This window comes from Triticum aestivum, chromosome 1D (genome assembly GCF_018294505.1).
Source record: "Triticum aestivum cultivar Chinese Spring chromosome 1D, IWGSC CS RefSeq v2.1, whole genome shotgun sequence".
NCBI lineage: Eukaryota > Viridiplantae > Streptophyta > Magnoliopsida > Poales > Poaceae > Triticum > Triticum aestivum.
Genome location: NC_057796.1, coordinates 405,175,984 through 405,199,018, shown reverse-complemented (window position 1 = coordinate 405,199,018; position 23,035 = coordinate 405,175,984). Strand labels below are relative to the sequence as shown.

Here is a 23,035-nt window from a genome sequence, read left to right as displayed (position 1 = left end):
GACCCCGCCGCCGCCGACGCCGACCGGGCTTCGCCCGGCGGCGCCCTCCGGCGGCGGCGAGGAGGAGAGGAGGTGAGGAAGAGGAGCGGTCCGGCGGCGGCTAGGGTTCGCCCTGCCGCCCGCGGGGAGCGGCTCGGGCGAGAGCTGGTTCTATCCACCAGACACGTTTTGGGCAAACAACGTTGCCAACTACCCGCAATTTCTCACGACATACACGCAATGGAGGGAAAACACCGATGACCCCAAGCAGCATAGTGTCCTCGAACAGCTCTTCCACTCATGCCCTTGGATCCTATTGCTATCGAGGGCCACAGTTGGCGCCACATGGTGAATCTGTCTAGCAAGACGAAGATCATCGTGGACCTCCCTCACCTCCTGGGCCACGCCATCATGCCTGGTCCGACGTCGTCGTCGTCATCCTCATATACTAGAGTAGCCTCGTCGTCCGGCTTCTGAACCCGCTCAGTGGGCAACACTTCGATGGTTCGACCTCTCTTCCATCGCTCCCGTGTTGAGCCTGTGCTGAGCCTCTCCTGCACTGGGAACCATGACAAGGACTTCTCGTGCCTGTGTAAAGTGACATGAACCACATTCGCCGGAGACTCAACGGTGGTCCTCCATTTCGGATGGGACAAGAAGCTCTTGGCACCAAGCTCGGTGAGGACCATTGGAAGATATACAGCAAAGCCTCATTGCTTTGCTCATCCTTCCCGTTTTGTGGCAAGGTCTACTTCACCGAACAACAGAGGGAAGGGCTCATGGTCATGGATGCCGAGGCTACACTGCCGAAGCTGACACTAGCTGCGAGATGGCCCGTCGGTGGTGTTCAAGTTTGCGCACATGGCCGACTTCTCAGGCATGCTTCTGGTTCTGGCCAACAACTTCGGTTACAAGAAAGGAAGTGGGGATTACACGGTGGAGTTCGGACCATTCTGGCCGGACGCGGACAACGGGGCACTGATCCTGGAGAGGGACATCGGCGAGCGTGCAAGGTTCGTTGGCGATTACTACGATGGGTTTGTTATGTCGTCCAAATTAAGTTTCCTTCGAACTCAACGACATCTACTTCTAGTTCCATCACCGCAGTTTTGATAGGTTTCTTGTGTGTGGTGTGTGTGGTGGAAGTGGAACGACCAAGCCGCTGACTGAAGCTGAAGCTCAGAGCATTTTCATTGACGATCTAGCATTTGATGTCGCTTGAAATGGGTGCAAGATGGACATGGTGAACGTTCATCAGTTATCACACTTGTTTTGATCATCTCCAACTACAATAGTACCTCTGAAATGTTGATGTATCTTCTTAAAAGAAATTATATGTTCATGCATTTGTTGTGTGGCATGTGCTGATCAAGCCTAAACATTAATGGCCCGAGAATTCTCTTAAAATACTATAGTTAATTTTGGCAAGCTCAGTCTATAAGTATGATTGGGTATAAATATGTTACTCTGTTATTAAGTCGTTGATATATACAAGATGGCGTGATGCTCTAATCATGTGTTTGCCCATTCTTTTTCGTTTCTTGAGAAGAATGTGTTTGTCCCATTCATACATTTTAGCAACTCCTACGAAACAAAGATGCCCAATAAGCTAGATCAACTAACCAGGTCATATTTATATTTGGATAATAAGCGAGTATATTATAGCTTGATTTCAGAGATACTAGATATATATTATAGCTTGAATTCAAGCGTGAGTGTCATGTGCACTTGACACTCACGCTTGAATTCCATGTGAATTTCTCAAATATATCAAACATTACAGGATATAATCATCTATAAAACATAAGTCCTGCTTTGGAAGAAAGGAGTACTACGTTGTTAGTTTTGAAGTCATCGTTGTAAGTGGATTGTTTAAAGTTCATTATAATAGCTCATATGGTACAATTTTCTATTGTGTGTTTTCAAGTGCTATGTTCATTGGTGTGGTGTTACTACGCCGTCAAATCCAACGCCATCTACTTCCGGTTCCAGCGCGACTGTTTAGATAGGTTTTTTGTGTGTGGTGTGTCTGGTGGAAGTGGAACTACCAGGTCGTTGAACGAAGATAAAGCTCGAGCGCCTTCATTGATGATGTGGAATCTTATGTGGATTGGAATGGGCGCAAGACGGACGTGCTCCAAGCTGATCAGTGATCACGTTTTTTGGTTATTGGCAGATGCAATAGTACCTTTGAAATGTTGATTTGTCTTCTTAAATCCAATTATATGTTCATACATGTGTTGTGTGGCATGTCTTGATCAAGCCTTAATGGCCCGAGAGTGGCTGAAACTGTCCTAGTTAATTTCGACAAGATGGGTCTTATGTTTGATTGGGCACAATATGTTATTGTTACGTTTTTACCTCAATTGATATATACGAGATTCCCTGCAACTCTAATCATGTGGTTTTCCCATTCTTTTTTTAGAAGAATGTGTGTTTCCCATTTGTATATATTAGCAATCCACTCTAATCATATGTTTTCCCCACATGGGCGCCACATGTCCACCCGAGTACACCGTCCGCCCTTCGTTTGCTAGGATGCTTCGGCAGGCTCTCGACAAAGAGAGTTATTTGTGTGCTCATGTTCGCGAGAGCTGGAACTCAGCGCACCATCTACGGAAGAACCCCAACGACCCCTCTTTGACGAGATCTTTCATACGGGTCTTGACAAAGCCTGTCTAGTGACCAAAGCGCAATACATGGTGCCTTTGCCGAGTTCTGTACTCGGCATAGTTCTTTTTCTGAGTACAGAACTCGGTAAAGCTTTCGTCATCATTTAAAAAAATCAAATCAATTATCCTTGCAAGAAAACAATTATATATCAATTATATCACCGCCAAATCACATACAATTACTCAAGCTCAGAAAAGCATCATATATGGTCAAACAAGCATCATACCAAGTCACTAAACCCCAATGCGACCAATAAATGTTACATACAATCAAATGATATAAGCAACACCACAGTTATGATGAATTGTACGAAGATTATGAAGTTCTTCACCATGCTCAGGGGGTGTTTGTTTCCAGGGACTTTTTGATGTAGGGACTAGAAAAAATCCCTCTTAGAGACTTTTTAACCAAATAGGAGGGACTACTAGGGACTAAAAGTTGCTTTTTGGGACTAAATGAAGAAGACTATCAAGGAAAGTCCTTTTTGGGACTTTTTGGGACTTTTCCAACAATGCCCCTCCCTGCACCCATTGCCCCGCCGCCCCATGGTGTTGTTTGGTTGCTATTTTTTTGTATACTAGGGGTAACATGGTCTTTTACATGTCATCTAGGGAGGGACTAGGGACTTTTTAGTCCCTGGAAACAAACAGGGAGGGACTTTTTAATGACTAGAAATTTTTTAGTTGGGACTAGAAAAAGGCATAGGACTTATGAACCAAACAGGGCCTCAAATGAGTGCAAGCAACAACATTTTAGAGCATATGGGCCAGGTTCACATAGGCTAGATGGGCCATGTACGGATGGTTACGGAAACCGGTGTGGCCTGGAGTGCGGTGCGGATGGGGTTCCAACCCGCAAAATGCAACGGATCGAACTCACGGGTTGGGTCGAACCCACACTTGTCACGAACAGGAGCACTCTTCCCGTTCCCACACGCCGCACTCTGTTCCCCGATTGGTTCGCCGCCGCCGGCCCCGTCAACCTCCTCGATTCCGGCCGCCGTCTCTCGGCACCCTCGAGCCGCGCATGGACATCGACTCCGAACCGCCCGCCGAGAGCAAGCCCACCCAGATGGACCTCGAGGACCAGGCAAGCCGCCGCCGCCCGCCAACCTTTTCCTCGGGGAATTCCCCCCTCCCTTTTTTCAGGGTTTTGTTTCTGATTGTCTCTGGGCGTGCGCAGGCGGACGCCGAGGGTATGGGGAAGGACGAGGAGCTCGCGGACTCCATTGGGAGCCTATCCATCGCCCCGGGCCGCACCAACTTCAAGAAGAAGCCGGTGATCGTCCTCGTCATCGGCATGGCCGGTGCGCTCGATTTTGTTCGCCACTATTCAATTACTGCAATTACAGTAGCACGGATGGCCCAGCGAACCTGTGACATGTTAGGTTTTGCTGAGAGATTTTGGGATTGGAAGCTTACTGTTCTGCTCTGCAATGCAGGGACGGGGAAGACCACCTTCATGCACCGTCTGGTGTGCCATATGCAGGCATCGACGAACATGAGGGGTTACGTGCTCAACCTTGACCCGGCGGTGATGACGCTGCCATTCGGGGCCAACATTGATATCCGCGACACCGTGCGTTACAAGGAGGTGATGAAAGAGTATGGGCTCGGTCCCAATGGTGGCATTCTTACCTCACTCAACCTCTTCTCAACCAAGTTTGATGAGGTACCCATCCTGTATGTATGTCGTACGTCTAGAATGGTAATGTGCATAGTTGAAATCCTCTGTTGGGCTATAAAATGGGAGATAACTGAACTGTTTCATGTGTTCTTTTTGGTAATTGATTCATGTCAACTTCTACCATTCAATGTAAACTGTTGCATGAATTGTGCTTAATTTATAGCTTAATGCTGAGCTCATAGAAAATTATTTGATTGCGCGTTGAATAATGCCAACTTCTTTCTGCAAAATTTGTATGCTGCGTTTCCGGGTATTTGGGACACAACTTTTCCCTCTATTCTTGTAGTACCATTCAGCTAATGTATGTCCAATATTCATCCTTGCAGGTTATATCTGTTATTGAAAGCCGAGCAGACCAGCTGGATTATGTGCTGGTGGATACCCCAGGGCAGATTGAAATCTTCACTTGGTCGGCTTCAGGAGCTATCATAACTGAGGCTTTTGCATCAACATTTCCAACAGTTGTTGCATATGTGGTTGACACCCCCAGGTCGACAAACCCTGTAACCTTTATGAGCAACATGATGTATGCGTGCAGTATCCTCTACAAGACCCGTCTGCCTCTGGTGCTGACATTTAACAAGGTTGATGTAGCCAAGCATGAGTTTGCTCTTGAGGTAGGTACACCCTTGTGATGATTTCAGTTTCACTATTCTTGATTATGTGCACTGGTATTGCATTTAGCTACTATCATATATATTCCATACTGTGTTGTATGCAGTGTGCACTGGTCCTCCTTTGGGTATTCTTTTGTCAATATGTCACATTTGAGCTGCCATGCTGATGTGTATGGTTTAGGTTTATCGAATAATCTGTATTGTGAAAAGTGAAATATACTTACAAACAGGGTTTTCATCTGTGACATGTGTCCATGATGTTTCCTTCAAAGTTTTTGTAACTTGGTCATCATTTTTTGCTGGAGCAGTGGATGCAAGACTTCGAAGCATTTCAGGCAGCTTTGGATTCCGACTCATCATACTCCTCTTCATTTACCCGGAGTCTCTCTCTTGTGTTGGATGAATTCTACAAGAACCTACGCTCTGTTGGAGTATCCGCAGTATCTGGCACTGGAGTTGATGCATTTTTCGAAGCTATAGAAGCAAGCGCCAAAGAATACATGGAGACTTACAGGTTTCTCCCTTATGATATAGTTGTTCAATTGATGAACGGAGTGTCGACGCCAAAAAAAACTTATTAGTTACTCTTACCTAACAATCTTTATCAGGACTGATCTTGACAAGAGGATTGCTGAGAAGGAGAGACTAGAGGCTGAGCGCAGGAATGAGAACATGGAAAGACTGAGGAGAGATATGGAGAAATCCAAAGGACAAACTGTGGTGCTCAGCACTGGTTTGAGGGATAGAATTCCTGCCTCAGAAATGATGTGCAACGTGGATGAGGAGGAAGAAGAGGAGGCGGTGGAGGATTTTAGTTTTTCCGAGATTGATGACGATGATGATGAAGAGGAAGACGAAGGAGAAGATGCTGAAGTGACTCATTTTGGCCTTTAAGGTATTTAAATATTTATAGCACATCTCTTCATAATGCGCTTTAAAGATGTTGTCATTAGTCGAATATCTATCACAGCCACCCGGCCATTGATTATTCTTTTTCGATGAGAGGGGCCACATGGCCCCCATTTTCATTAAGAAAATGGAGTCTTTTACAAGCAAGGAGCAGTACACTTTTTACATCCCTGGCACTAAACCACATCAGGATGCTACGACACACAAGTAACCCAACCAGCACTAGCATACTTATCTAGATAATATCGAGCCAGATCGGCGGAACAAAAGCTACAGCAAAAATAGAGGCAAGTGACGATAGAACAAAAGCTAACTATAACCAGCATCAGAAATATCCACTCTTTTGGGTGATAGCCAGAAGCGATCCAAGCCTTTGAAACCAGCACCTCCAGCAACTGATTTCATCAGATTCTCCTCACATACGGCGCCCACCCATATCCTCTCCTGAAGACATCCCGAGTCACCTGGGCAATCCTTCTAGCGACTAGCTGTAGCGTGTTTTGTAGTCCTTTTTTCTGCAAAATTTTCCACGAATATAGAAGGGAGCAAACAGACATAATAATATCAGTAGGATCATTGGGCATTACACCTTGAAAGCATGATTTATTTCTTGTTTTCCAAATAGACCATAGCAAAGCAGCAACACCAAGCATAACAACTACTCTATCTTTGCCAGTATAGTTAGGCAACCAATTCTGGCATAAATCAAGGAAAGACACTGGGGATCTTTGGTTACCCAAGGAACACCCCACAATACTCCATAAGAACCTAGACAGGGAACAAGAAAAGAAAAGGTGATCCACATTCTCTATACTGTCACAAAACTCACAATGCTTAGCACCTTTCCACCCTTTTTTACTTAAGTTATCTTTGGTTAGGATCCTATTCTTGATCACTAACCAGGAGAAGGCTTTAATTTTCAACGGCATCTTCATTCTCCAAAGCAACTTATAAGGGAAAACAACTTGTCGAGCAACAAGATAATGGTACAAAGATTTAACTGAAAATTTCCCAGAAGAGGTAAGAAGCCATTTAACTCTGTCAGGTTCCTCCGACAAGGTCACCTGACTACACATATCAAGTAATTTGTTCCACATCTCAAGGGTCTCCCCATACAAACATCTCCTAAATCTGATGCAATCAAAATACTGGCTAAACACCTTCGCGACCGTGACATGCCTACAAAAGGTCAAGTTGTAAAGACGTGGGAAAACCAAACATAGGGGGTTGTCTCTTAACCAAACATCCTCCCAAAATCTAGTTTTGCGACCATCACCCACAACTCTCTGGCAGCATCTATAAAAAATATCTTTAACCTCCATCAAACCATTCCAGAAATGGGAGTTGCCAGGAGATGATTCACATTGAGTCAAAGTTTTCTTTTTCAAATACTTTGCTCTAATCATCTCCTGCCAATCTCCAGCCTCGTTCTCTAGCCCCCAAAGCCACTTGCACAAAAGACTTATATTCTTTATATCTAAATTAGTAACTCCCAGGCTACCCTGATCTCTAGGTTGGCACACATCAATCCAGTTTACCAGATGATATTTACGCACACCCTCCTTTTCTTGCCAGACCAACCGAGCTCGGAAAAAGTCAAATCTTTTACCCACGCCTTTTGGTAGTCTAAAAAAAGAGAGCATGTGACTGGGAATGTTACTCATGCAGGTTTCTGCAAGGATTAGCCTACTCCCCATAGGAAGCAAGCTCCCCTGCCAAGTTGCTGCTTTCCTTTCACACTTCTCCTCTGCAGATTTCCAATCCCTATTACCAAGCCGCTTATAATGTAAAGGAAGACCCAGATACCCAAAAGGAAACTCACCAATAGCACACGTAAAAATCTGAGCATAATCATTCCGTTTTGGTTCAGCCCCACCAAAACAATAAACCTCGCTCTTCAGAAAATTAATTTTTAGACCAGTCAGATGCTCGAACACACACAAGATAATTTTTAAGTTTCTAGCACCCTCTAAATCATCCTCAATCATAAAAATAGTATCATCGGCATATTGTAATATAGAAAGGCCACCGTCATACAGCTGGGGAACTAAACCTTTAATAAAACCTTGCTCCTGCGCCCTTTAAAGGAAAACCTTGCTCCTGCACCCTCTCCCGGGCATTGATTATGCCTGCACTGTGACATAATCATGAATTAAATGGGGTTCAAGTGGTTTTTCTCAAGGGATATACATAGGCTATCTAATTCATATACGGGTTCACACTTGGCGTGTAGATTCATTTTGCAAATTTGAAATCTCGCCGAGGGTGATGTTATAGTGCCGGCTTGAGATGACTTTAATGTTGATTTTCCTGTGAATGGAAAGAAGATTCTGTAACTCCATTCTGATGCCGTTAAGCTGTCTTGGCTCTTTGACAGGTTGATGGGATCGGACAGAAGAGGGCGCTGGCTTATGGAGGACCCTGTCAGGTCCAGGTTATTACGGTGGAAATGAAATGCTGTCGATATCACTCTGTAGCAGTGTCGCTGACCGTCTGACGCTAGTAGTAGCCTGTAAATCAACTTGCACCACGTCGAACCCGCTGGAATGAATCAATCCCATTCCCATCCCAGCGATGAGCTGAAGTGTTTTCGCGTAGTACTAGGTATGAATTGTCTCCTGACTTGTCATGCAAACAAAACAATCAGCCGCAGCCGCTGTGCCATCACTGTCGATAATTATCATTGGTAGGGGATTTTGTTTGCAAGCTCCGTGCAGCCTGTAACATAAATGCTCTCCCCTGATCTGCCGTCGCCTCAGCTGTGCACCGTCGGCGCGACGTGACGCCATTGATTCCCTGTGAGAAAGAAGGCACGCGCTCCACTCTGAAACTGCTATTTTTGAGCTTGATCTGAATACCTGCCCGTGTGAGAAAGAACAGCTGTGTGTGGACTGCCATGCACGCATCACGCATGCCAAAGTCAAACTGTGTCTGTCGTCCTCGTCCTCGTCGTCGACCGGCCGCCGAGTGCGCAGTCGCGAGCGCATTTATCGCCGGACAAGCAAGAAGAAGAGCGGGAGACGGAGAAGATGGACGTTCCATTCCATCAGTAATGGGAATGGCGGGATAGATAGGCCATCGCGTTCGTTATGACCAACGGACTGGTTCTAACCGTGCTCCTGCTGCCGTCATTGCTAACAACAAACAGCCTCCAAGGCTAGCTATAGGACACCATCCTCATCCACAACACGTACTGGAAGGCGGGGATTCACGCTGTTTCATTCATGTCAAATTCTCACCAAATTTCACGTGGAATTCCTGTGAATCCTAGATAGATATGTACATGCCCTTGAAATGCACCGAAAGTTGGCAGCCGCCGGTCGCCACGTACTCGGCTCATTCGATGGCGCACAACATCTGGTGCAGCCCAGTTGCCACCTCCCCCACGCTCCACGGCTATATAAACACCGCCTCCGATCCTAGCCGCTGCACTACTACAGTCCAAGCCGCACCGCTCTCTCGCTAGCCACCTCCCTCTCGTCCGCCACCGCATTAACTCTTCGCCCACCGCTTCCCAACAAACCCGCCGCCCGCCCTTGACCGCGGCAGCCATGGCGCTCGCAGCGGCACAACGCCAGCGGTCGGCGTCGGCCGTGCTGGTCGCGGCGGTGCTGCTATCGCTTTCACTCTCACTCTCATGCGTGCAGGCGCAGGCGCCGCACGTGGCGGTGCCACCTTCGGCTCCCCCGAAGGCGGCGGCGGCGCCTGGGCCGGCCGCGGGGTTGAGCGCGGCGTGCCTCAACTCGCTGCTCAACATGTCGGACTGCCTGCCGTACGTGCAGGCCGGGAGCAAGGCGCGGGCGCCGGACAAGCCGTGCTGCCCGGAGCTGGCCGGCATGGTGGGCTCCAACCCCGTCTGCCTCTGCGAGCTCCTCTCCGGGGCCGCCGACTCCCTCGGCATCGCCGTCGACTACGCCCGCGCGCTCGCGCTCCCCGGCGTCTGCCGCGTCGCCACCCCGCCCATCACCACCTGCGCAGGTAGTAAACTAATTCGAGCCCTTCTGCTGCAGCTTGGCCGCTGGATTTGCTGCTCTATGAGCGAGTCTCTCTTGAGGTGGATTTGATTTGTGTGGATATTATTCTTGCAGCAATGGGATACAACGTTCGTCTGGGCCCGTCTCCGGCGCCCGCGCCGGGATCTCCCTCGCCCATGTCGCCCGGCGGCAGCCCACAGTACCCCGCTGGTAAGCGCCGCCGCATGCAGTAGCAGAATTTCAGTTGCGGGTTCAGTTTAATAATTCTTTCTGGCTGCCCAAGAGTCAAAGACCAAGAGGAAGGATTAATACAAGAAATTGATGGTACTAGGTAGTAGTATTAGTTAAATATATAAATAAAAAAGAAGCGAAAAACAGAAGTAATGCTAAAACATCCAGTGGCCATATGTATGCTCGTAGGTACAGAAGTACAGACACACAGTTTCAGTTCACGTGCTTGTCATCACGTTCTAGTGCCATGGAGCCGAGTACTGTAGTGGTATAGTAGTTGTGTACAACTAATATATACTGTACGTGCCATCTCCGTCGCAGGTCCTTCGCCGTTCGCCTCGCCGCCGGAGTCGCCCAAGCCCAGCCACGCGGCGCGCCGCTTCCACGCCGCCGGCGCCCTCGTCGCCCTCGCCGCCTCCTTCGCCGTCGGGATGGCCTTCTTCTAAGCGGACAAGGCCAGCGAGACTGTTAACCGTTCGATAAAAATCTGTCGCGTGAATGTCATGGACATGCTTTCTCCGTCTCTAGTCTGTGCGCTAGTACTCCAGTATGATGATTCTAGGTAGATAAGATAATACAGTACCAGTTATTTCCCGCCAATATGTTATGTGCTATGCTAATCAATTGATCTGTCGCTCACTGATAAACTCGTTCGTGGCGTGAAGTGTAGCAACGCTCAGTAACATTGTCGTGTGCGCATGCTCCCTCATATCTTCCTCGTGACGCCCGAACAAACATCCGTCAGTCGCATCAACTAAGCGTGCTCCCGTCCGGTTGCCATTCTCCATTACAACACGAAATTCCTTCCAATTTCCTACTAACACACTAGTAGTATGAGTGTTCATATCACAAAGTCATACTAACATATATTAGTACTGTATATACGCGTATATATCGCAAAGTTAGCCTAATGCGTTTTCCGAGGCTAACTTTGACCAAATATTAGAGCAATAATATATGACATGCAACTTACACAAAGCACACCGTTAAATTCGTGTGTGAAAGGAGCTTCCAATGATATAATTTTCACATTGTGCATGTCATGTACTATTAATCTTGTCAATAGTCAAAAGCGGTCTTGAAAAACGCATTAGGCCCTATATAGATGGAAGGAGGGAGTAGTCTTTATCGAAATATCAAAAAGACTTATATTCAGGAATGGAGGGAGTTCGCAGCAGGAATTTCGCGATGAAGCATTGAATTCAAAGGCGGTTGGTTGCGACTTGCGAGGATTGGAGGAGTGCTCGATACTTTCTGCGAGCGAATGCAATGAATGAAAGGCATCACCAGCCAGCAATCCCTCTCGTGATCGAGACGAGAGGCATTCAATTCCCTCATCTGCAGCAGTTCCGTGCAAACCGCCTCCTCTTCTTCAGCATCATCATATCAAACTAGTCACAATGGGAGTAACTTAACTAGTAACATCACATATTTCAATACAAGATTGCTTATGTGGCAGCTAATTAATGAGGAGAGAGGGGTTTGTGGTAACTTAGCTAGTTACAGTAACATCACACGTTTCAAGGCATAATGAGTCTATAGCCTAATAAATGAACTCTTTCATGATAGTAACATAGACTAGTAACATCGGCAAGTTACTACTCTAGCAGTCTCACGGGCAAGCAAGCGTCCAACGACATTCTCTTCTGTGCACATGAATGATTCAGTTCATTCTAATAGTAGCACAGTAGTACAAAAAATGAGCACAAAACCAAAGGAATTGGAAATGTTCGTCAAATTCAGGATAACACGTGTTGATGCTACATATATATACCAGTATAGCACAAGAGTGAGAAAAGAGATTACAGTCCCTACAGTCTACAGAGAAAAATGGCACCACAGGCTCATGAAATCTGTCATGGACCAACTCTAACAATCAACTCGTCTCTGCCTGCCTAGCACAAACCACGAGCACTAATCAACAAGGGTCTGTCCTCTGATACTATCTAGCCAGGTTTACCGTTCATCAATCAATAATTAAACACTGGTAGCCAGGAACCAACTTGTCATCAGGGAGTAACAAGAAACCGGTACCATCTGGACGACCAAACCTCGTGCGACACCAGCTCAGTTCGACCCGCCATTGCCGCTCCTGTATGAACCTCAGCTCCAGCAACGAGCGGCGTCCCAAGGATTCCAGCGCTAACACACGTTGCAGCTCCTTCTACAGTGCCCGGGCAGCGCCACGGTCCCCACCATGTATGCTGGGTTCTTTGTGCACTCTCCCAACGCCGCCCACTGCGAGCAGCTGTTGCTGTTGTCCGTGCAATTGCCTGGCGTGTGATAGACCTTGTCGAACGAGGCCACGCGGATCCATTTTGTTGCCGACCATTTCTCCCCCTTGATGACCTCGCATCCGCCATGGAGGCTCGACGGATCTGTCTCGGCGTCTGGGCGAAGGTTGAAGAACAGAAGGGCGTCCCCTTTTCGTGGTTTCACTAAGGAACGATGGATACAGGTGCATGTCAGTCAGGAAATGTTTCGGGTGTCTAATTAATAACTCGGGAATTAGGACCGCCAGTAAGGAAAAGAGCGCGAAAATTATACCTGCAAGTCCTTTCTGTGCACATTCTGACAAATCTTTATGGTGTGATCCTTTACGTGCCTGTTTGACAAATGAATAGGCATACCTAGGAATAAGTACAGGAGTCATCGTAGAAATAAAAGTACAAAAGAACACTACGGTGCTAATGGCTACTTGTGACTGGCTCAGACGACAAATCAGCAATCTGACACACTATCTTATTGAGCACCACCACTGTGAAGAAATAAAATTTACCTTGGCTAAGGGGAAAACAGTTTCCCCTCCTTCTGCAACGTCTGTTAAGTACAGAAGTACAGTAGCTACCCGATGTCCACCGCGGATAGTGTTAACACTGTCGGTGAAGAAATCATGGTGCGGTTCATACTTCTCACCGCGCTTATATCTTAGAACTTGCATATCTTCGCCGTTCTCTGGTCATTTTATGACACTTATAAGCAAAACTGAAAACAGTAAGACTCTCGGACCCTTGAAGTTCAACTTTCTACCACACACATAAAATTGGAAGATATAAACAGAAGTGCAGCAAGCCAACCCTGAAAAATCCTCTTTATCAAGCCCACGATTTTTATGACATGACATTCAAAGTCCAAACTAATGCTAATGCTCAACAGCAAAAAGAAGAGGAAGGTTTAACTTCCAAATTAGGGAATATAAAGGTCGTTTCAGGGTGTTGTAGTGCATTGGGTTTGAGTGTTTGACACCACAACAGATACATGATGTGTCCAAGTAATAACACGTAGCTGTTCTACAGGTTCTCAAGTCAAATGGGACATGATCAAAAAGGATAAAACACCATGGCTCTTAACCCTTTGCATTGAAAACTTGTGCAAAGCACAAAATACAATTAGGAAAACAAATGGAAATGGTGAACATAGTGTGTGACATGTTGTGGTAATTTGAGCATAGAATTTGGCCAACTAGTACAGTGTACCGCCGTAAGGTAACTAGGACAGTATGACATTTTAGCTCTTTTTCTACACCTTGAGCTGCTAGATGCACTTGTATCTCCGTGTGAAGTGAATTTGTACTTCATACTATTTTCTCAACTTTTTAGAGAACTCCTTTCCTGGAAATGCAAAAGTTCTACCTCTTTTGGATTTTTTTTATGTTTCTATGAAGATCTGTCCACAGTTTGGTTAGGTCCGTTGGACTGGATTCTAACCGGCCAACAAAGGTGCTTCCCCTATCAAACTCAAATACAATTCACAAATAAAACATTTTTATTCTCTACAACTGCAATAATAAGCACCCCTGAAATGCATGAATGGAAAAGTGTGATGTTATTGTCTCACAACCTTTTGGAAGAAATGTCCATGCGGCAATTTTATCCTCTATACCAGCAACAATTGGATCCTACAAGTTTGGACATGATTGATCATCAGATGAAAAAAAATGTAAGCAACAGAAATACCTGAACTGTACATATAGATAGTGCCCTGTAAGAGAGTACAGCTATGGCTAGTCACTAAATAAAGAAGATATTGTTGCCTTGAGAAATAAAAGAACATGAAGAGTACATACAGATAGTGCCCCGTAAGAGAGAGTACATATAGAAATAACTGCTATGGAATACATAAGATACTGAGCTCAAATTTCAGATGAAACATGCAAGAGAGATGATCAATCCATGGATTTTTCTCTTCCAATATAATGCCTATGAGCTGAAAAGCAAATGGCCAACCTGGCCCTTGCTGATGAAGGTGCCGGAGCTGGTGCGGACCTCGCTGAGCTTGCTCTTGCCCGACGTGTCATCGGCGACCGCCGACCTCTTGAGCTCCGCCCTGGCCTAAACAAGCAGGAGAAGCCCAGAATCAGATACACCCCCACAGCAAGAGCACTCTGGGTGTCAATGGGGACTGGGAGCAGCGGGAGAAGCACTGACGAGGGAGACGAGGTGGTTGGCCTCGTCGTCGGTGAGGAAGTGCGGGTAGAGGAAGGCCCTGCGCACGCCATGAAGCACATGTCAGTCGCTCGGTTCGACGACCCCACCCGAATCGAGATCGGAGGCGAGATGAAGCAAGGCGAGCGCAGGGGCGGTGGAAAGAATCGGCTGACCTGGGATACCAGGAGATCTGCCTGGAGTGGTGCGGGTAGACGACGGGGGCCGGGTACACGGAGCTGCCCCTGCCTCCGCCGCCGCCGCCGGCCCCGGCAGCTCCGCGGCGGCCGACGAGGAGGAGGATGACGGAGAGGAGGGACAGAGCTGGGCCGGGAAGGGGAGCCCGCGCCATCGCAATTAAGCCGACCCTCACCCTCGCTGTCCAGCCGACGCGGGAGGCGGAGAAGACGCCGCGGCGACGGCGGCGGCGAGGTGGAGCCTGGGAGTGGTCGCCAGTCGCCACGCTTCAGGGGAATGGAGGGAGCGGGGGACTGGAATGCGGGCCGGGAGAGATCTGCGCCGCTCACGTGGCAGAATCCGTCGATCCAACGGCCATCACGCAGCGGAGAAACGTGCGCGCACATCCGGCGAAATCATGGGGGGCACCGACCGCCAAACGTGCGCACAGAGATGTCGTGTTCCACTGGCCCCGTGGAGTTTTTATTTAGAGTTAAAAGTCTTCATCAAATCTTGATATTATAGTGATAGCTTTGAGTTGAACATCGACTTTCTAACTAGAAAAACCCTTCTGGTCTTTGAAATCAGCGCCTCAGCCTCGTCCGGTCGTTTGATGAAATAATTGTGCTTGAAAGTTGGTGTCGACGACGTGGTGAGAGCACCGGACACCGACGTCGTGGCCATAACCATCGATTTAAAGTAACCGCTCCGCATGGCAATGTTTTATCATAAGATTGGGCGTGATGCCTATCCAGACTCTGTATTTAGAGCCATCTGATCCAGCATCGTACGACATGATGTTTTTCACAAGAACGTGTCGGAGTCTAGGATTGAACCCAGGTGAGTTGGTTTCACCACAAGGAAGCTAACCATCTGAATTAGGTATTCCGACACTACTTGTAGACCCGATTTTCCTCAAATACCAGCCAAGAACAGCAGACACGCAACGGTAACAGATGCAATTGACTGAATGAGATCACGAACATGAAAGGCAAGGGAAAAAAAAGCAAGAATATGAATAGTACTCACAAGAAATGACCATCATACTGATCTTGTGTCCATTCACAAAATGGAAAATCAAGATGAGAAAAAAATACACTGTACATTTTGATCAGATGCCTTTGTTTTACAACAAATTATTTTTGCGAGTAAATTCATTGTGTTACTCAAATCACAGTGTCCATACAAGCAGCACCGGCTAGCTCTAAAGAATCTGACAGGTCAAAACCAAACCAAGTCATAGTTCTGCCCTCAATTCTACCAAGTTTAGCTAAGCTCAAACTTGCGGTTATCACAATATCGCCTGAAATACTTGCCAAGCCTCTAATTTGAATTTCAAGCCATCCGACTCAAGACTGCATAACACGATGTTTTTTGCACGAATATATTCTTACAATATTTGTAGACACAGTCTTCAGGTTAAAAGGCCTCTTTGATTTGTGATTTTTTCTGTTTGTTGCCTGAATTTAACTGTTCCATATAAAAACCATATGGGTTGAAGCGCCCTGGCTACTTGTGTTGTTTTATGTGTAAATTCCCAAGTGGCTTTTATGGCATGGGTAGTAACGCATATGTTCTTTCGTAAAAACAGAAAGATGTTGAACACGAATTGTGGGAAATTATTCCTGAACTCAAATCCTTTTATCATTCTGCATCGTCTATTTTTCGGCTTACAGGTCATGAACCAAGTTCAAGAATTATGTACTTTCTCTTTGAAAAGAAACATGTGTACTTTATTTGGGGTTTTCCCTCTACTTTGACCGAATGAGATCATGAACACAAAGCAAGGGAAAAAAAAAGAATGTGAATAGTACACACATTGATCTTGTGTATCAAGATGAGAAAGAATATATTGTACAGTTTGATTGGATGCCTTCTTTCAGTACAATTTTGCTCCAGAAAAAACTCAAGCTTGACACATCTACAACTACAGTGGTTTGTAAGACACAACTTGCAAAACTGTGCAGAGGCTTTCTTGCTCTACCCGAACCAACAAAAAAGAATATCGTGGGAATTTCTGAAGTATAACCTAATCACTTGCCATTTGAAAACTACATGTGATTACATTTACTGTACAACATAATAATCACCTTTCTCTTTGTGAGAAAACAATTTGCTGGAAACAGATAGCAAGCCGCAGCCTAGGAAAGTTTCCTCGGCACCTTCCTCCATGAGTGGCATGACATGAGCCGATTTATTTTGTGGTTTTGGTCCCAGCACCTGCAGTGTTATGATCATACTTATTAACTTGTCTATGCATATACTGGAGTTTCCATTGCTTTATGTAAACTTTCATAGGCACGCTTTATTTTGCACAGATTAACTGAAAATAGAGAAGGTGCACACCTTTGGTAACCTTATTCTTACTCGTCGGTAAGAGCTCTTCAGCACCAATTCTAATATTAGTGTTAGATGTGCGCCTCTTTGATTTGCCGTCCAGCAAATACACTTCCACAGTGAATGATCCACAGACAGGACGATGGTCAGAAAATTTAGACTCCCCACGGAAGTAGGATGACTGCGCAATCCCATCTCCGTGCCATAGTATTCTATCACACCTGAACAAGTTGAACTACTTAGCTTACACGAATTGATAACTCATTAATAATTCATTGTATAGTTAGGCCTTAAGTTGCAAGACAAAAAGATACATCAACTGAAATGTAGACTGAGATTTTTTGAACATCCTCTTTGTAAGTTATGTGATGATGTGAATAGTTCTATTGTTTTTGCTTCCACGACTGTAACCAATATGCTTGAGCTAATGTACCTCATTTCATCTCAAGAGAACAAACTATGTCTAAGCTTCTTCTGGCACACAAAGATGGGCATGCATGATTATTGAAGTCGTACACAGGTATATATATAATTTGTGGTCATACGGTCATAATTAATTATTAATACTACTAAAGGTTATCATAGCTTCTAAAGTAGGAGTTATTTGTAAGATAAAACGAATTAATATGAACAAGATAAATACCAGGCTGGGGTTCTCCTCTTTTTCTTTGAGGTTGCAGTTTCTCCAGAATAAGAATCTGAGTTAAAAGTGTACTTGTATGTGGGGGCAAAATATATCTTCTCTTCGCTCCAATCCCTGAATACCCTTCCAGAATCACGCTCAGTGTTAAGCTGAAAATGAAAATTCTAAAAAGTCAAGCCTTTTCTCATTCCATTACTTTAGTTGTTTAGTTCCTCGTTGGGGAAATTGAGTTGCGCTCAACTAATTACAAAAAATGGGCGCCATTTTTTAGGTGCTTACTTGATCCTTTTGAAAAAGGGCATCCCAGTTATTTTCAGTCAGAAGTTTCTTGGTATCTTCATAGCTCAAGGAAATACGGTAGTTCAGATCCCCCAACCATATCACCCGGCTAAAATAAATAGCACATTAATCAGATATAGCACAATACAATAAAAGCTTTAAAATAATTGTAGCATTAGTATCTTACTCATGGTCAATAATTTTTTCAGGGATTCTTTGCCCAGCTCTTCTGCAAATTCTTGGAAACTGTGTGGCCCTCAGTATCTCTAGAACATCTGAGTTGCGCCGCAACTCATCGCCTTCTTTCTCACCTGAAGCCAAATGGCTACAGATGAAACAAAAGCTTGTCTGGTGCAGTGTCATGCTCACTGATATACATCCCTGAAGCCAAAAAGTAAGTGCATGGCATAAAAGAACTAAGGGATCTACCATACAGGATGCTTCAGAGTTTTTTTCCTGTTCAGTTTTCTTGGCGAGCAGAAAGTTATTATTGTTGAAGCCAAATATTGAATGCCAATAAAGAACATGATATGAGAAACAGAGCATTAGCATAGTACTACATAATTGTCTTTGTTAATGTCTTTGCGACTATCATAACATTTTACTCTGTATCTCGCATCTTTAGTTCCATAAAAATTTAGGGCATGCCACACCTTGCATAATGAAAAGGAATTACTTGAATACAGATTCAGTTCTAACCTTGTTTCCAAGATAACCCATTACTCCACGGCCTACACATGATGTCCTCACATGACCGATATGCGGCACTAGTTCTTTCTTTGCCCATACTGTAACAAAAATACCAACCATTCGTTTGCAAGATACGAGGTTATATTTTAGCTGATCACTAGAGGCAGAAGCAGACGAAATCACTCCATCAACCACATAACCAGAAGCATTATTTGATCTGTCATCAACTTCATCTTCTTCCGAAGAGTCGGTCTCATTAATGTGTGCTTGTGGGCATCCAAAGCAAGCATCTTTGTAGGATTTCCTGGGCATTTCAACTGAGCAGTTGCAGATCTTGAGCAGTTTTCTCTGAGTTGGCATGTAAGGCTTCCTGATAGATTTTAAGGAGGACTGGAAGATTGCAGAACCAGAGCGGTTGGAGAAAGAAGCATCAAGGTTCGATGAAGATCGAGAAGAGGTTGAATCAAGGGATAGAGATGGCTTGTGACAGAAGATATCAGCATCCCCGTCAACTGTTCTGTTTAACGTGCGGTTTATAAGAGCAAGCCATCTTGCAGCTGGTTCGTTGTCTTCGATCACAAGCACATTGCCAGCATTGAGAGGGACAATTTCCTGAAAACTGTGTGAAGGATAGAAAAAAGACGTAAGAATGTTGTCTGTTCACTAAAACAAGCCAATTTAACTCCAAGGAAAATACAGCTTATTGTGATAACGATTAAATGCCAGAATGTCAATAACACCCAAAGGACTGTAAGAAACAAAAAAAAAGGAAAGGATAACCTACTGTTTTTTATTAATACAGCTTATTGTGATAACGATTAAATGCCAGAATGTCAATAACACCCAAAGTACAAGTTTACGAATAGGGGAAGTGAAATGTACAGAAAGTATGTAAGTCGATCACTGTGTATTCTTCTATGAATTTTCGGCACCGCAAGTCTGCAACTACTAGAATTGACAGGCATACATTTCAGAACTGCGAGAAACAGATGGATTACATACCCTAAAACATAAATATCTGAGTGGTCATCTGCAGGAATGAAGTCGTCCAGATTCAACTCAGCGGTAGGTGTGTTTCCTCCAACGTTCCATGTAGAAATAAATACCCTGTATGATGAGTGAATTTAAATAAAATTCAAGAGACCACATAACTGAAAATGCAAGTTTGGCTGTTTGACCTGACCTAAAAGATTCAGTTTTTATGACACTTGGAGAACGGGCTAGAAAATGGCTCAGACGCATGCTCCGAACTTCGCGCATGCTCCTAACTTCTGCTTCCAATTCGTCCAAAGAAACACAAGAATAAGCCAGTCAAATAAAACCAGCAGCATCGAAAGAGTGATCCAGTGCAGCAAAGTGCCAGATAGAAAACTACCTGAAAGTGGTCTGAATGGGGAAGAAGATTGTGCCTTGGAGGAGCTTGGTGCAGACTTAACTACAGATGACAAGAGAACATGGAACAGTATCATCACGAAATCCTTCTAACATTGTAACGAATTAGATACAAAATGTAAAAATGTGTAATTCTTGAATCTTGAACACATGAATTCTACTGTAGCATATTCCATCGAACTGGCTGCTTCTTCATAGCACTGATTATACGGAGTTGACAGAGGCTCAATGGACTTAATGAACTGACAACCAACTTAACCAAAAAAATTGAACCCAGATGAGCTAAATTTTGATAAAATTCGCTCATCTATTTATTACTTGTGATCACGTTGCTACAAGACAGTGACTCAGTTATTCAGCTTCCAAAAGAATTAAGATTAACTACCAGCGGAGGAGCTTGGACGGTCTGTCTTCTTTGCGGCTTTCTTATCTTTCGCCCCGAATATCTTTGGACGACAGCCCTAGAGTACAATGATGTAAAGCCAAATACTTAAGTCAATGATGTATCTCTGAAACTAAGAAAGAGGAGCAAAATGGGGTGAAACAAGAGACACATACCTTCATCTTTTCATCATCTGGAAACGCCATTCGCTTTGAAGTCCGCCGAAAACAACCGAAGCTTATTATTCCAGGCTCAAATCTGACCACATTATTGGCTAGAAATTAAACTGCGCGGTTCATCTCAAGGAAATACAGTACTAATTAGATGAACGCTGACATCAGCACAAGTAAATAGGGGAAAGAAAGCATGTACATGTGCTTGTCCCAGAAAATTAAAAAAAAAAGGAAATAAAGGAGAATATTTACACCCCAAAAGAACTTGCTGGATCTAAATCGTTGCTCAAATTCAAATTCAAATTCCTTCACTCTAGCTAGATTTGAAGAACAGACACATGACCCAAGCAAAAGTAAACAGAAGCCTTTCACATCAAAAACAGCCCCCACATCCACAAAGCACGCCCTTTCCAAAAAGTAGGCTACCTATCTGTATCTGACACACGGGATCTTGAGAATCCACTGCACATTACAGCTCGCAACAGAGAGACAGGGATGAACAGGAGAGAGAACAGGATGAAATGAAACAGACATCACAGCAGCGAGGAACCCACCGAATCGGCAGCAGTTTTGCCGCCACCGGCAAATCCGGCCACCGCAGCGCCGCCCGGGAGAGCCGTGGACTGAATCCCTCCTCCCCCACCAGAGGCGCAGGGCCCTCCTCCTAAATTAACCAAGAAGGAGGTAGCCCAACGACTCCTCCCCCTAACCACCGGGAAGGCCGCGACAAGAAAGGCGAGGCGGATAGAGGGGAGAAGAGGAGCGGCGGCGCGGAGACGACGACCCCTGGAAGCCGGGGCGGGGTCTGCAGGTGCGGGAGGAGGACGGTCGAGGAGGGCACGGCGGCCATTACCTAGGCCGGCCCCGCACCCCGCACCCGGCCCGGAGAATTAAACTATTCTCCCCGGACAACTGTCCCGTACTACTGTGCGCAGCAGCGGCGTCGTCCCTCTTGAGAGAAAAAAGAATTCACCTCCGCGGCGTTTGTTTACGGGCGGCACGACGCGGCATGAGCACGGCGGTGGTGGTGGACCATGGGAGGGAATGAGGAGCTTGGGCGGCGCACGTGCGGCCGGATTGATTGGGTTTTGGCGCGCGGCGGAGGGAAGGTGGTGGTGGAGGCGGTTTGGGTTCGTTGGTTGGTTGAGTCGGGCTTGGAACCTCTCGTTGTCTGCTGCCGGTCAACGGTGGACACAAGGACAAAAGGGGAAGCTTCTTTTATGTGGTGCTTCGTTGGTTCCGTGTCTGAAGCTTTCTTTACAAGGCCATGGCTGGCTTTTGGTTGAATCATTCCATTTCCAGGTAGTGGTTCTTCACAGACCAGAAAAAAAGCATAGCAATCTCAAACAATAGTGTTTGCGCTCAAGTACTTTGGCGCCACATAGGGCGGGTGGGGCTTGAGAGGACTGGTTCTGAAGAGCGACTCGGACAGGCTCAGCACCCCGGTCTAGGGTTCAAATGTGGAGCATGTCAAAGGTTGAGGGGTGAATATCTTCTTTTTTTTCTGGAACAAACCGCGTTTTACCTACTGCTTATTTTATCTTATTCAAAAAATACAAGTATTTTTTATTGATTACTTGCCAAAGCATCAGGACGATATACACATAGAAGATTTAGGCTCACATCTCAAAATAAACTTAGGAACTGGATAATAAATCGCTCTCGTGGCAAGGGGAAAAGCGACACTTTGAGCTTATGTCGCAATATGAAGAATAAATTGTCACATTATTTTTTGAATAATAAACCGTCACATTGGTTAAATATATATTGTCATGATTAGCGGCGTGCACATCACAAGGGGCGTAGACAAGCCCCATACTAGGGGGACACAGCGTGGGCGTGACGACCATGTATCTGGTCCATTTTTGCACTGTTCAGCACTAATTAGCCTTGATTGGTCTGATTGCTGCACACCACCACCACCTCATGGTCCTTAGGTTGTCGAATTTATTTTCTACAAACGTCATCTATATTACATGGTAATCCTCGCGCCACGGCGTTTTGCTCACACGCTCGATGGGAATCGGTGGCATCAAATGACAGCGACAAAAGAAATTAGAACGGGTGATTATAAAAGGTCAATTATGGTAACCTTGCACATTAGAGTATTTAACCAAAAACTACCACATTTCACGGACACGTGACAGAAAACTACCACTTTACGTTTTTGTGCGGAAAACTACCACTATTTGTCTAATCTTTGACTAAAAACTACCATGTCTGTAAAGTGCCCGATTCGCCTCTTATAAACGCCTTTCTGACAGGTGGGACCCACACGTCATCACCAACCTTCTTCTTCCTCCCCTCCTCTCTCTCTTTGGCATTTCAACGAACACCTTACCAGCAGTAGAGCCGCCGCGCTCGGAGCCGGCGGTTGACACATAGCAGAGAAATCCGCGACCCTGCGTGCTTGTTCCACCCTGCCACCGCCGCGCCGGCCGCCCGCCCCGGCGCACAGGCCGCACGCTC

General features: G+C 45.6%; 3 protein-coding genes across 7 annotated transcripts; 2 read left to right on the top strand and 1 right to left on the bottom strand.

Annotated features, from left to right (window-relative positions):
* Positions 1 to 3,532: 3,532 nt before the first annotated feature.
* LOC123182411 (GPN-loop GTPase QQT2) lies at positions 3,533 to 8,570 on the top strand. 2 transcript variants are annotated; one of them, XM_044594963.1, is made up of 7 exons: positions 3,533 to 3,741; positions 3,835 to 3,958; positions 4,094 to 4,323; positions 4,665 to 4,955; positions 5,264 to 5,469; positions 5,564 to 5,850; positions 8,242 to 8,570. In XM_044594963.1, exons 1-6 carry the CDS (start codon positions 3,679 to 3,681, stop codon positions 5,847 to 5,849), a joined length of 1,200 nt encoding a protein of 399 aa, XP_044450898.1. In that variant the 5' UTR covers positions 3,533 to 3,678; the 3' UTR covers position 5,850; positions 8,242 to 8,570. The 2 variants fall into 2 exon arrangements, with proteins under 2 accessions (XP_044450898.1, XP_044450897.1); XM_044594962.1 differs by having other exon boundaries at positions 3,535 to 3,958.
* Positions 8,571 to 9,284: 714 nt separating this feature from the next.
* On the top strand, positions 9,285 to 10,716 carry LOC123182412 (non-specific lipid transfer protein GPI-anchored 11). The gene is made up of 3 exons (XM_044594964.1): positions 9,285 to 9,842; positions 9,953 to 10,048; positions 10,391 to 10,716. Exons 1-3 carry the CDS (start codon positions 9,416 to 9,418, stop codon positions 10,513 to 10,515), a joined length of 648 nt encoding a protein of 215 aa, XP_044450899.1. The 5' UTR covers positions 9,285 to 9,415; the 3' UTR covers positions 10,516 to 10,716.
* A 1,091-nt stretch (positions 10,717 to 11,807) lies between these two features.
* LOC123182409 (probable prolyl 4-hydroxylase 4) lies at positions 11,808 to 21,706 on the bottom strand. 4 transcript variants are annotated; one of them, XM_044594961.1, is made up of 17 exons: positions 21,540 to 21,706; positions 20,570 to 20,651; positions 20,397 to 20,472; positions 19,995 to 20,054; positions 19,803 to 19,890; positions 19,622 to 19,726; positions 18,629 to 19,238; positions 18,117 to 18,310; positions 17,930 to 18,038; positions 17,651 to 17,799; positions 17,027 to 17,228; positions 16,750 to 16,890; positions 14,296 to 14,400; positions 13,910 to 13,967; positions 12,849 to 13,024; positions 12,617 to 12,674; positions 11,808 to 12,507 (listed from the first exon to the last, which is right to left on the bottom strand). In XM_044594961.1, the coding sequence occupies exons 1-17, from the start codon at positions 21,575 to 21,577 to the stop codon at positions 12,212 to 12,214; spliced, it is 2,547 nt and encodes an 848-aa protein (XP_044450896.1). In that variant the 5' UTR covers positions 21,578 to 21,706; the 3' UTR covers positions 11,808 to 12,211. The 4 variants fall into 4 exon arrangements, with proteins under 4 accessions (XP_044450896.1, XP_044450895.1, XP_044450894.1 ...); XM_044594959.1 differs by lacking the exons at positions 11,808 to 12,507; positions 12,617 to 12,674; positions 12,849 to 13,024; positions 13,910 to 13,967; positions 14,296 to 14,400 and having other exon boundaries at positions 16,475 to 16,890; positions 17,017 to 17,228; positions 21,121 to 21,706; XM_044594958.1 differs by lacking the exons at positions 11,808 to 12,507; positions 12,617 to 12,674; positions 12,849 to 13,024; positions 13,910 to 13,967; positions 14,296 to 14,400 and having other exon boundaries at positions 16,475 to 16,890; positions 17,017 to 17,228; positions 21,540 to 21,703.
* Positions 21,707 to 23,035: the final 1,329 nt, after the last annotated feature.